Raw genomic sequence first — 14,760 nt, 5'->3', positions numbered from 1 at the left:
AATACAAAGTAACACGATCAAGTTTCAGCCTCTTCTTTCCTTTGTTCTGTACAGTAGACAAGTGGTTTCACTTAATAATATTTGATTTTTATGCACGTTTTGAATTTTATTCCAGCACAATGTGGAGGGACTTCCATGGATACCAGTGATGTGATCCTGAGTCCAGGTTTTCCAGGAAATTATCCCAGTTACATGGATTGTGTTTGGAGAATTTCGTTAGAGGTTGGATATGGTAAGTTGCATGGTGAACCAAAAGGAAAGCTACATCTAATTTGCCGTCATTGAGTAGTGTTGCTTTTGGACATAGTGATATGTCTCCTGAATTTCAACATCGGGGCATAGAGATATACAGCAGAGAAACAGACCCTTGAGTCCAACTCACCTATGCAAAATATATGAAATAAAATTAGTAAAGAATCATACAACACCAAGTTATAGTCCAATAGGTTTATTTGGAAGCACTAGCTTTCAGAGCACCGTTCCTGCATCAGATGGTTGTGGAGGTGAAGATCATGCTCACAGAATTTATAGCCAAGGGAGTCCAGTGTCATGGAAATGTGATCCAGTAAACAATCTTAGATTAAAACTTTCAATTTTATAATGAGATATATCTCAAGTTAGCTCAGGTTTTTAAAAAAACAGGTGTGAAGTCTGTCTCTGTCCCAATGCTATGTCAAACTGATAAACCCTCTGTATAGTTTTACAGAGTTTTACGTGGATTCATGCAGTTTTTAAGCCAAATACAATGTGATTCTGCAAAAACGAATTCACCCCATAAGCTTTTATGTGTGCGCATGTAGGAACAACAGATTGAGTGTGTGCGTGTGGGTATGTGGGTGTGTGTGCACGTGATAGATTGTGCATGTATATATGTGCGTGTGTAAGCTTGGTAAAGTGTGTGAGTGTGTGTGGTGGGGTATGTGTGAGAGGGTGCGTGTATTGGTTTGAGTGGGGGGGGTGTATATGTGTGCATATGACAGAGAGAGTGTGTGTGTGTGTGTGAGAGAGAGAGAGACAGAGTGTATCTTGCAGTGGGGTCACCTGTAGTATGCCATGAACCCAAGGTCCTGTTCAGGCCAGTCCCATGATACCAGACTTTGTGATCAGCTTCTGCTCAGCCACTCCCAGGAAGTACTTGACAACAAAGGATCCTCTGTTAATTGCAGCCCGTGCCTGTCTCCTGAGGAGGTCATTACGGTTTCTCGATGTGGCATGTCAGAACTGGTGATTGCTGAGCTGAGCATCATATCCTGTTCTCATGAGGGCATCCTTGAGCACCTTCAGGTGTCCGTCACATTCCTGCTCATCCAAACACATCCTGTGTATGTGTACGGGTTGTCCGTAGGGGATGGCTGTTTGAATATGTTTTGGGTGGAAGCTAGAGAAGTGTAGCACCCTGAGGTGCGATGCTCAACTCATTGACTGCCAGTTCTGTCTTGCCCCAGCGAGAAACCATAATGACCTCCTCAGGAGATAGAGACATGCTGCAACCGACAGGGTACCCTTCATTGTCCAGTACTTCCAGGAGCAGAACGACGACACCATGTTCTTTGCAGCCTGCAACACATTATCGATGAAGATGGTCACCTCACCAAGACTTTCCCTATGCCTCCACTTCTCACCTTTAAACAACCACCAAACCTCAAACAGATCATCGTTCATTGCAAACTGCCCAGCTTTCAGGACAACAACACCATACAATCCTGCCACAGCAGCAGCTGCAAGACATGTCAGAGTTTTGGGACACCTCTCACTATGTACGTGGTGAGTACTCGTGTGATTTGGCCATCTTGGTCTGTTTCATACACTGCAGGCAAGGATGCCCTGAGGCATGGTACATTAATGAGACCAAGCAGATGGCACGGCAACGGATGAATGGACACTGCTCAACAATCACCAGGCAGGAGTGTTCCCTCTCAGTTGGGGAACACTTCAGTGGTCCGGGCACAAACTTGATTGAGTTTTTTGAAGAAGTAACAAAGAGGATTGATGAGGGCAGAGTGGTAGATGTGATCTATATGGACTTCAGTAAGGCATTCGACAAGGTTCCCCATGGGAGACTAGGTAGCAAGGTTAGATCTCACGGAATACAGGGAGAACTAGCCATTTGGATACAGAACTGGCTCAAAGGTAGAAGGCAGAGGTTGGTGGTGGAGGGTTGATTTTCAGACTGGAGACCTGTGACCAGTGGAGTGCTACAAGAATCGGTGCTAGGTCCACCACTTTTCATCATTCATATAAATGATTTGGATGTGAGCTTAAGAGGTATCGTTAGTAAGTTTGCAGATGACACCAAAATTGGAGGTGTAGTGGACAGTAAAGAAGATACCTCATATTACAACGCGATCTTAATCAGATGGGCCAATTGGCTGAGAAGTAGCAGATGGAGTGTAATTTAGATAAATGCGAGGTGCAGCATTTTGGGAAAGCAAATCTTAGCAGGACTTACACACTTAATGGTAAGGTCCTAGGTCTCCTTCCTATCAGAAAGATGTTGTGAAATTTGAAAAGGTTCAGAAAAGATTTGCAAAGATGTTGCCAGGGTTGGAGGATTTGAGCTATAAGGAGAGGTTGAACTGGTTGGGGCTGTTTTCCCTGGAGCGTTGGAAGCTGAGGGGTGATCTTATAGAGGTTTATAAAATTATGAGGGGCATAGATAGACAAATAGACAAATTCTTTTCCCTGGGGTGGGGGAGTCCAGAACTCGAGGGCATAGGTTTAGGGTGAGAGGGGAAAGATATAAAAGAGACCTAAGGGGCAGCTTTTTCATGCAGAGGGTGGTGCGTTTATAGATTGAGCTGCCAGAGAGAGTAGTGGAGGCTAGTATAATTGCAACATTTAAAAGGTATGTGGTTGGGTATATGAATCGGGAAGGGTTTGGAGGGATATGGGCTGGGTGCAGGCAGTTGGGACTAGATTGGGTTGGGATATCTGGTCAGCATGGATCAGTTGGACCGAAGGGTCTGTTTTCGTGCAGTACATCTCTATGACTTTATGGCATTTAGCCTTGGACCTTCGGGTGACCATCCTCCAAAGCGGACTTTGGGACAAACAACAACACAGAATGTCTGAGCAGAAGCTGATAGCAAAGTTTGGTACCCAAGAGGATGGCCTCAACTGGGACATTGGGTTCAATTCACACTACAGGTGACCCCACTGCACTATACACTCTTTCTCTCTCTCTCTCTCTCTCTCTCTCACACGCATGCACATGCGCCCACACACATACACACACACACACATACACACATACACACACACACACACATACACACACACACACATACACACACACACACTCTCTCTCTCTCTCTCTCTCTCTCTCTCTCTCTCTCTCATAGACAGACTCTCTCTCATAGACAGACTCACACTTTACCAAGCTTACACACGCACACTCTATCACATGTACTCTCACCCACACGCACACACTCAATCTGTCGTTCCTACATGCGCACACATAAAAGCTTATGGGGTGAATTTGTTTTTGCAGAATCACATTTTATTTGGCTCAAAAACTGCATGAATCTACGTAAAACTGTAAAACCACAGAGGGTTTGTCAGTCTGACATAGCATTGGGACACAGACAGACTTCACACCTGTTTTTTTTTAAAAGCCTGAGCTAACTTGAGAATGTAATTTGAAAAAAATTCTGGGATTGACATATCAAAGAACAGAAACCAGCATATCCCATTATAAAAGATGATTTTTAAAAAATCTAAGATTGTTTACTGTGTCATATCTCTATGACATTGGACTCCTTTGGCTATAAACTCTGTGAATATGATCTTAACCTCCACAATCACCTGATGAAGGAACGGTGCTCTGAATGCTAGTCCTTCCAAATAAACCTGTTGGACTATAACCTGGTGTTGTATGATTTTTAAATTTGTAACCCCAGTGCACCTCCAAGTTTTAAATAAATGTAGTCCCATTTGCCAGCATTGGGTCCATATCCCCCAAACCCTTCCTATTCATATATCCATCCAGATGCCTTTTAAATGTTGTAATTGTACTAGCCTCCCCCACTTCCCCTGGCAGTTCATTCCATCCATACAACGCCCTCTGCATGAAAAAATGCCCTTTAGATCCCTTATAAATCTTTCCCATTTCATCTTAAATTTATGTCCTCTAGTTATGGACTCCCCCACCCTGGGGAAAAGACCTTGTATATTTACCCTATCCATGCCCCTCATGATTTTATGAACCTCTACGAGGTCACCCCTCAGCCTCTGATGCTTCAGGAAAAATAACCCCTTTCTATTGAGCCTCTCCCGATAGACTGAACAAGATTCTATGTTGTCATTGTGCTGTGTGTCTCTTTAAGTTTCAGTTGGGTAGTGGAGGCATTGCTGATTTTCTTTTGCTAATTTATCTTAATGCACTTGATGAGTTCAATGCCAAAAAATGAAACATGAGTCATGATCAGATTACAAATTGTCACTGCACCCAATAATTCCCATGTCAACACAGGTGAAAGAAAGTTTCACTCTTTATTGTGCTGGAATATATTTATATAGTAACATCTTCATGTTGCATATAGTTTAGGCAAATTAATGATTATTCAACAATCGTAAAATGTATCAAAGTATCAGAAACATTCAATGCTGGAATCCTTTCATCACACAAGTTTACACTATTGATGGAGTTGGATAGATAACTAAGCAAAAATGAAGCCAAGGCCCATAGAACAGTTTGGACATGGGTGATCAAATCAAATGGTCGAGAATTTTCTAAGAATACAAGATTGTCTCAATCCTTTTGCGATTGTGAGACTTCTGCTAAATATCATCATTTAAGTTGACAAGTTTGCGAATTTGTAATTAATTCTTTCAAAGGGTTCAGGGAAGATTTTTTCTCAAAAAAAACCTTCATTTCCAGTGGCTTCCTTCTATTAGAAATGACACTGATGGCATTGTAAAATCCAATCCATGGTTTGATGTTCCATGGAGCTGACAGTTATACTTGACCCTCCCTAGAGTTTGTTGGTGATGCAAATATAGTTCGGACAGGATGGATGCACTTTGCTGATTAAACTGACTGAGAACATTTGCCACTTCAGCTCCACCTGAAGCTCAAAGCTCTATTTCAGGCATATTTGTGATGGATTATGCGATGAGTGCATGACTCTGCATGACCAATGACACTGATTTGAGAAGAAGCTCAAGTGCCATCTAAAAAACAAAAAGTGCTGGATAAAATCAGCCTGTCTGGCAGTATCTGTGGAGAGAGAAATAGTTAACATTTCGAGTCTCGGTATGATGATTCTTCAAAAGTGAAAGCAGTTAAGAAGTTGTGGTTTTTATGCTGTGGACAGACATGTAAGAGAAGTGAGTGGAACAGATGAGTGAGTGTGCCTGAAGCAAAACATAAAGGAGTGTTAATGATGGTAATGGAGTGATAGAAATGTAAACTAGGTGAAATTAATAAGTGTGGACAAGTGAAAATAGGCGTGTTTTCCTAAAAAACAAAGTCAAAAAGACAAAACAAAACATAGCAAAAGGTGAGGTAGGGAGGATGGGTGAAGGGGAGGCAGTGTTATAACAGAAGACACACTCTGAAGTTGCTTAACTCAACGCTGAGCCCCAGAGGCCGGAAAGTACCAAAATGACTTGTCTTCCTCCAGCTTGTGTTGAGCTTCACTAGAGCCCTGGAGCAGACTCAACACTTGCTCCTGAGCTAACATTCCCAATCTGGACCTGCCACAAATTTTAAACAGCTGAACACCCTAATTCTAAGCAGCTCTGCTATCTAATCTGTCTAATTTGATTTGCAACCTATTGATTTAGTCTAGCTTAATCATTCCAAACAGATTTAAATATCATGCACAAATGATTATATCCCAAGATATTGAAAATTAATTCTGTGAAATGCTTCTAGCTGATTTCTCTTCATTTCCCATTCAGAACCAAGTCGTCATCTTAAATGTGCCTTGAATTAATTTTGTTGTGTTAATGTTAGCGGTTAGAGTGTTGCATGCTTGCTACTTTATTTCATCACGTAAGTTCTGTCTCACAGAAATTCCTATTAGATAGGTCGAACCCAAATGAGAACTTGAGATCTATCTGTTGGCAATATATTACTAGAAAGGACAGAAATGGTCACATTGTGACTTGTTCAAAATTTCTGTGTTTAACAGTAATCTGGACACCGCAAAATAATCTATGTTCAGATCTTCTGTTTTGTTCAAATGGTAAATTTCAATTGTTGTCTGAACATAGGAATTGATCTTCATTGGTTATGATCTGACAAATGCATGATATGTTAAAAGTGTCATTCTGTCATATTAGCACCATGATTTAGATAGGTTTTATCTTTCTCACCAGTGGTAGCAATCATCTGCACAGCCTGTATAACCATGTCCCATTCTAGAACTTGAGCACATTAGCCAGGCTGAAACATCCGTGCAAAATGAAGAAAGCACCACACTGTCAGAAGAATTTTGCACCAAGGTCTAACTCTAGGGTGGACATAAAAGACCCATTGGCACCATTTGAAGAGAAACAGATTTTCCCTGGTTTGTTGATCAACATTCAGCCCTCAACCAGCATTGGAAAAACAAACTAGTTGGTTGTTTCCAACTTTATTCTTTGTAAAATGTTGCTTTGAATGTGACTGTTGTATTCACTCATCAAACAACAGTAACTATATTTAAGTAAGTCATTGAATCTTTTAGACCGCCTGAAGACAGGATGTCCTTTCCATACAACTGGAAAAATACTCTTTTGTTCAGATCTGTGGAGTATGTGCTCCAGTCGAAAGGTTTTGATCTAAAATGTACACATTTGTTCAGTTAACACGATCTCTAAATCTCAAGGCAGACTCAAGTTTGACTTTCAAGGGAATTTTTCATGTGGATAGATTGACAGTTTCGCCTATGACACAAATACCGTATATACTCGAGTAATAGTCGATCTCATATAAAAGTCAACCCTCTATTTTTGGCCAAACAATCTGGAATTTTCTACACATCTTGTGGAAAACGACGATCCTAGTTCTTCACAGCTAACAGATCAACATTGATGAGTCAGTATGCCAGCCATCATATTCTGCTCCAGCTTTCCAGTTTGCCCGTATTCCACTCTGCTCCCAGTCTTCCAGTCCGCTGACTTTAGTGCTACGCTCCAGGTTTTCAGAATTACCATAATTTGTCTTTTTTTATTCATTTAGATATCAATTGGGCTTCTGCTAATTTTGGTATAATTTGGGCTTAAATTTCAACATTTCAAAAGTAGTATCCATGTAATAGTCGACTCCATAAATTTAACCTTAAAAAGTAGTCAAAAAGTTTGACTATTACTCAAATATATATGGTATGCCAACGTGTCTATCCCAGCTGTTTTCCATATGAGTGGCTAGCTATTTGACCAGACTAACTTAGTAACTGAGCTCACTGAACCCCATTATATATCTTGTGCTTGTATTTGTTCCATCATGATAAATTGATAGACAATATAATTGTACGTCAGAATTAATAACAAGTTTGTTATTCAAATCCAAGTTATCAGATCTGAACAGAAAAGCAACTTCCTGCTGTGGTTTATATTTAAATTTTCTACTCATCATATCTGCTGAGCTCAAACCAAATATCACACATTGACAGATTGAAAGAACAACACCTGGTCTGTGTTAAATGAGAAGTTGAAAATGTATAATTTAGTAAAATACTTCACATTTTGGCATCCTAATTGAAGTGATTGATTTGACTACAGAACTCTCTGCCCCAAATCGAACTAGCGGTGCAAATTAGAATTAGAATTCATTTTCTGTTTGTTGCAGTCATGTGACACTGTGTGGAAAGGTAAATAAGAAAACCTTTGACATCCCTGCGTAAACACATCAGAAGGTGACCAAACGGGCATGTAGTGAAGTGAACGGCAAAGCTAAAACAGCTTAAGAGCTATTTTAATGATAAATTCCTGGAACCCCAAAATGGATTGGTATACAGACTGTAATCTACAGATATTCAGCACCTGAGATTATAAGATCTGCACGAGGTGTGGGAGACGATCAACTCTGTAAAACAAAGCTGTCTGCTTGGTTTCAGTGATTTAAATGAACCAGAGGGATAAAATAGTGGATCTATTCAAGTAATTTAATTGCCACACTTGAGAATGTGGAAGATAGAGAGTTGTTAAATGAGAAGGGGATGTACTAAGCAAAGCAATAAAACATGGGGTGGCACAGTAATTAGCATTGTTACCTCTCAATGTTAGGGACCCAGGTCCAATTCCAGCCTTGGGCGACTGTACGGAGCTTGTAAATTCTCCCCCTCTCTGTGTGGGTTTCCTCCGGGTGCTTCAGTTTCCTCCCCCAGTACAAAGGCTTGCAGGCTAGGTGGATTGGCTATGCTAAATTGCCCATAGTGTCCAGGGATGTGTAGGTTTGGTCGTTTAGCGATGGGGAGTGCAGGGTTACAGGAATGGGGTTGCAAGGGGTTTGAGTCTGAGTGGGATCTGCCAGAATTTTTTCGAGGAGGTAATGAGCAGATTAAACCAAGGAGAGCCAATGGATGTTATCTACCTGGATGTCAAAAAGGCCTTTGACAAGATACTGCATAGGAGGTCACTGAGTAAGATAAGGGTTAATGCTGTCACAGGCAAGGTGCTAGCATAGGTTCTAGATAGAAGTTTGGCTGTCTGGCAGAAAGCAGGGAGTGGGGATAAAAGGGTTCTTCTCAGGATGGCAGCCGGTGACAAGTGGTGTTCTGCAAGGCTCACTGTTGGGACCATAGCTTTTCACTTTCTACATTAACAATCTAGATGAAGGAACTGAGGGCATTGTGGCTAGGTTTGCAGATGATACAAAGATAGGTAGAGGGACAGGTAGCATTGAGGAGGCAGGAGGCTGCAGAAGGAGTTGGACAGATTATGAGAGTGGGCAAAGAAGTGGCAGATGGAATACAATGTGGGAAAGTGTGAGGTCATGCACTTCAGTTGGAAGAATGGAAGCCTGGACTATTTTCTAAATGGGGAGAAAATTAAGAAGTCTGAAGTGCAAAGAGACTTAGAAGTTCTCATCTAAGATTCTCTCAAGGTAAATTTGCAGGTTGAGTCAGTAGTTAGGAAGGCAAATGCAATGTTGGCAGGGATGCGTATCTAAGGCTCTATAAGGCTCTGGTCAGACCACATTCGGAGTATTGTGCACAGTTTTGGGGCCCATACCTCAGGAACGATGTACTGGCCATGGAGCAGATTTAGAGTAGGTTCACAAGAATAGTCCCAGGAATGAAAAGCTTAACATATGGAGAATGTTTGAGGTCTCTGGGTTTATACTCAATGGAGTTTAGAAGGAGGAGGGGGAATTGAATTGAAACGTATAGAATACTGATTGATCTGGACGAATTAGATGTTGGCAAGAGCTTTCCATTGGAAGGACCCAAGTGTATAGCCTTAGAGTAAAGGGAAGACCTTTTAGGACAGAGATAAGGAGAAACGTCTTCAGCCAGAGAATGGTGATTCAATGGAATTCATCACCACAGAAGATTGTGGAGGCTAGGTCATTGAGTATATTTAAGTGAGAGAGATAGCTTCTTGAGTATCAAGGGGATCAAGGATTACAGGAAGAAAACAGAGGAATGGGATTGAGAAACTTAACAGCCATGACTGAATGGCAGAGCAGACTTGATGGGCTGAATGGCCTAATTTCTGCTCCTATCTCTTATGGTCTAAAGAATGCTGTTCGAGGGGGTTGGTGAGGACTTGTTGGGTTGAATGGCCTGTTCCTACACTGTAGGGATTTATCTATGGAATGTCCATCCTTGAGAAAATGGCTGTTTCTGTTCAAAGGACAGATCATTTACAGATGCAAGGAAGAGGTTCCTTTCTAACAAAGTTTACTAGTTTGGAACTCTTTTCTTGTCCCCTCAAAAGATGAAAGACTGCCAGGTCATTGAGAACATTCAATCAGAGATTTGTGTTCCTTCTCAAGGAATGAAGAGTAAGAGCAGGATAATAGGAATGAGATGCATATCAGCCATGATCCAAATCAGTGATGGAGCTTGCCTGTGGGCTGAATAATCTTCTCCTATCTCTTAGGTTGTTAACGTCTGAAATACCGACCCCCAGCATCTCACTATTCAACTTAGATTCCAACAAAAATCTAAACTTGTCTTTGGGTTGTGTTGCATCTGGCATTTCTTGCTTTCTCAGTTTCTTTTGTCGTTTGCTTCTCTTATCTGTAATCTGTTTTAGCAAAGTATCAATTGACATTTCACAAAATACTTCCACATATTTAAATCTAAAATTTCAGCTGTCATACTGACTTACTGATGACAATTGCTGGAGACAATGTAAGAGCAGCAACTGAAAAGAGCAAGAAGCAGCAACAATAGCACATTAAAAGTGTATGTGACATTTTTTTTGTTGGGAAAGAAAAAGTGCTATACGTTGTGTTCATTGAAACATCACAAGTAGGCAAGCTTGGTGATGTGTTTTGATATAATTGAAGCCATTCAGTTCCCTGTTTTTGATTAACAAAGGAAGATTTAACAAACAATTTTTCACAGACTGATGCCTCATCAGAGAGGTTTTTGTATGTGAATCACTTTGCTGAATTTTAACATATTCTCAAAAGCTTGTAGAGTGTTTTTGAGAATTGTCTGCCTACAAAGTAATGTTTACAATGCTTTATTTGTTCACATGTACCCCCTGCTCTGATACAGTTATTGATCTGTTTCAACAAATGAAAACTAATTAGTGCTGCTAGGGAGACGGTAAAATAAAACAAAAGTGGCCTTAAGAGTAAGTCCTTCCAGTTTTCCTTTTTTATGCTGTCGGCTGTCTGTGCTACCGCATGAACCAAAACCTTCATGGCTATTATTCACACGTGATTTGGGTGGAGAGATAAATGAGAGGGGGATGGGATTGGCGAGGAGGTAGTTGAGAATGCAATAGGTGGATGGAGGTGAGGGTAAAGGTGATAGGTCGGAAAGGAGGGTGGAGCGGATAGGTGGGAAGGAAGATTGACAGGTGGGACAGGTCATGAGGGCAGTGCTGAGCTGGAAGGTTGGAACTGGGGTAAGGTGGGGGGAGGGAAAATGAGGAAACTGATGCCCTGTGGTTGAACTGTTCCAAGGCGGAAGGTAAGGCGTTCTTCCTCCAGGTGTTGGGTGGTGAGGGTGTGACAATGGAGGAGGCCCAGGATCTGCTTATCCTCAGCAGAGTGGGAGGGGGAGTTGAAATGTTCGGCCACGGGGTGGTGAGGTTGATTGGTGCGGGTTTCCCAGAGATGTTCTCTAAAGCGTTCTGCGAGAAGGCTTCCAGTCTCCCCAGTGTAGAGGAGACCGCATCGGGAGCAATGGATACAATAAATGATGTGTGGAAGTGCAGATGAAACTTTGAGGGATGTGGAAGGCTCCTTTGGGGCCTTGGACAGAGGTGAGGGAGGAGGTGTCCAGACCAGTCACAAAGTATCCAAAGTGATATTAGGAAAAGTTCAAATAAGATAGTCTAGAGAAAATGACATGGTTTATTTGAAGAGCAAGAATGAACAGGGTTACAAGAGAGACAACAAGAGAATAGCACTAGGTGTAAGGCTCATGTGGAGAGATGCCTAGAGCAGGAGTAGGTAATTCAGCTCCTCAATTCTGCTCCATCTTTTGATACAATCGTGACCGATCTCATCTCAACCATATCTCCACCTCCCTGCCTGCTCTCCATGACCCTTCAACCATTATTAAAAACCTGTCTATCTCCTCCTTTAATTTGCTCAATGCTCCAGCATCCTCCACTGTCTGGGATAGTGAATTCCACAGATTCGACAACCCTTTGGGAGAAGCACTTTCTCCTCATCTCATTCTAAATCTGCAAGCCCTCATCCTAAAACTATTATCTCTTGTTCTAGATTGCTGCACATGCGGAGACATCCTTTCTAGGTCGACTTTATCAATCCCCTTTAGCATGCTTTATGCTTCATGTAGATTTCCTTTCATTGTTCTGAACTCTGGACAGAAGAGGCCTGAACTGCTCAATCTCTCTTTGTAAGACAAACCCCTCATGACAAACTGAATAGCCTCCTCCTATGCTGTAATAATCCTGTGATTGTGGAAAGAAGTGTCAGACTTCTGTCATGAACTGGTGAGACCTGTTGTTAAGTATCAAGACCCATTGAAGTTTTGAGACTTTGAATATATTTTTATGGATGTGGATACTTTTCTCGAAAGAATGTTGTTTGCAATGTAGAACTTTAAGTGTCAGAACTATTTTTCTGTTGTGTGAATTGGAATTTGTGGATACCAGTTGAGTTCAAGTTGTAGTTCAAGGGGAAAAAGGTGGTCAGTGGAAGCTAGTACTAACTTGTTCTGAGGGGCTATGACGAGGAATGGGTGGAGGGTCATAGAGCAGCATAGGAGTTGAGGGGCCATTGTGATGGGAAAAGGAGCGTAGGATAGTGTATGAGGAAGGAAGGGCTGTAGGAGATGGGTGGAATCATTAGCTGGTATGGATTTGCAGGAATGGCCAGCATAGTAGAATAGTGGGTCGCACTGCTGCCTCACAGTGCAAGGGACCTGGGCCAAATGCAAGCAAATGCGACTAGTTTAGTTGAGGAAACCATGGATAAGTTGGGCCAAACAGTCTGTTTCCATGCTGTATGGCTGTATGGCTCTAGAAACCCAGCTTTGGTTCCAACCTTGGGCAACTGTGTGGTGTTTGCACGGTCTCCTTGTCTGCATGAGTTTCTGCTAGGTGCTCTGGTTTTCTGCTTGGTCCAAAGACTTGCTGATTCATGCTAAATTGCCCATTGTGTCCAGGGATGTGCGATCTAGGTGGATTAGCCATGGTAAATGCACAGTCCTGGAGACAGAATGGGGCGCTCGGTCTGAGTGGGATGCTGTTTGGAGGGTCGATGCAGACTTGATCGGCCGAATGGCCTCTATCTGCACTCTAGCGATTCAATGTATGTGGCATGGGAATGAGAGGGTGAGGTGTGGGGGCTGGAGAAATGGTTTTGGTTTTGTTGTTCAATGTTTAAGTTTTGCACACAGTGCTGGAGCACTGAGGGAGGCTTTCAGTCCAACCTGCTTTGAACCCAGCAGCATCCTCCACTCTTCTTGGCTCCTCTGGTCCAACCTCTAATCCAGGCTGCGTCTCCCCGCTGCCCCTCCAGGGAAACAAAGATGTGAAAAGTGCAAACAACCATTTCTAAAGGTCAGGTCCACAGAACCAGGAAATCTGCTGCCACTGCACATCTGGCTGGGAACAGAAGCAAGGGCTTTAATGTCAGACTTTGACATATAATCACAATAGTGAGTGTCATTTACAGGTTTTATTATGTTGTTGTACAATCACTGACCACTGTAGTTTAAATAGCCTGTGCTTGCTTCATGATCACTTCATGAATCAACTGTTTCGTTCTGAAAGATAAAATGAGACTGATTTACAAGTCACCTTTGAAGCAGGTGTTTCATAGAACTACTGAAAGGAAGGCAGTTTGTTTTGCTAATGCACAAGTGAGCCATCTGTGTGAACTTTGTGTGAGTTTCAGATATTTAAGTACTTGTTATGAGGAAGCAATATGTTGCTTTTCTGAGAATAGGGTTGCCACTCATTATTGAGGATCTACTCTGTTTTTGTCTTTGATCTTGAAATCATTGGAACTGACTTTGTGCAAACAAATTTGAAAATATTCCATTTTCCACTTTCACTTGATGAAAGCAGTTCTTATTAATGTATATCAACACACACAGCATTTATTTAAAATAGAACTCTCCTTAGTTCTGAGACAGATCCTGACAGTTTTAACTTCATGTATTATTTTTAGGAGCATATATTGAATTTCGGAACTTTTCTACTGAACCTAACCACGATTTTGTCGAAATTCGGAATGGACCACATGATACAAGTACAGTGATCGGCAGATTCAGTGGAGCTAAGCTGCCACCTTTTCTGATGTCAACCTCTCATGAGACAACCATATACTTCCACAGTGACCATTCGGAAAACAAACAAGGCTTTGAGCTTATGTACCAAGGTAAGGATTCTGAAGATAACAGAAGGTTAAGTGTATCATTGAAATATTACAATGCCACATCAGATAAGACAAGAACTGGGCAAGAGTCACTGCACTTTTTATTCCTAATCCAAGTTTCTAACAGGTGGCTGGATGTGTTGTCTCAGGAAGATTGGCGCCCTTTTATGTTCAATGCAAATCAGTTGGTCAAGGACTATCTTTGATGACAGTATATTCCAAGCCAGAGCTGAATCATATTTCAATTCCGGCAAAGCCCAATGTTTTGTTACTTTGGATGAGGAAGATTGTAAGGAAAAGCAGCATCACATCAGATTGTGGGACATGGTTATGTTTGTGTCCCTTCTTATAATCATAGAAAACTACATTACTTGTACATTTCATGAACATTTCCTGAACATACTTTCAAGACATAAACAGAGACAAGCATTTAATAAGAAGAATTTCCAAACCACATTATTGAGTGACTGCAATGACAAACCCTGAAAATGAACGTTTTATGAATTTTTAAGGCATCAATGTTAAAATCATGATTTTTTTTTAAAAATCCATATATCACGAAAACAATCGCGTTCAGTTTTTTTAATATCTGGGACCAAATAAACTTCCTAACAATGACTTGGATAAAGGGACGATAAGTATGTTTGCTGAAATTGCTATGACGCAAAGACAAGTAGGAAGGTGTCGTGTTTCATGGTTATTGACCTGTGATCTGCATTTGATTGTGTTGACCTATTCACTAATCTTTATATTTACATTGGATTGCTTAAGTCTTTAAGTGGAGTTAGAAGAGT

General features: G+C 41.5%; 1 protein-coding gene across 1 annotated transcript in view; it reads left to right on the top strand.

Annotated features, from left to right (window-relative positions):
* The window catches only part of csmd2 (CUB and Sushi multiple domains 2), a 602,495-nt gene that overhangs the window by 415,097 nt on the left and 172,638 nt on the right, over positions 1–14,760 (top strand). Inside the window, exons 35-36 of the mRNA XM_072548527.1 lie at positions 116–232; positions 13,760–13,969. Of these exons, the coding sequence (XP_072404628.1) occupies positions 116–232; positions 13,760–13,969 (327 nt within the window). The remainder of the gene's footprint in view (positions 1–115; positions 233–13,759; positions 13,970–14,760) is intronic.

This window comes from Chiloscyllium punctatum, chromosome 27 (genome assembly GCF_047496795.1).
Source record: "Chiloscyllium punctatum isolate Juve2018m chromosome 27, sChiPun1.3, whole genome shotgun sequence".
Classification (NCBI taxonomy): domain Eukaryota; kingdom Metazoa; phylum Chordata; class Chondrichthyes; order Orectolobiformes; family Hemiscylliidae; genus Chiloscyllium; species Chiloscyllium punctatum.
The sequence above is the reverse complement of the archived record's forward strand: the minus strand, read 5'-3'. Positions and strand labels throughout refer to the sequence as shown.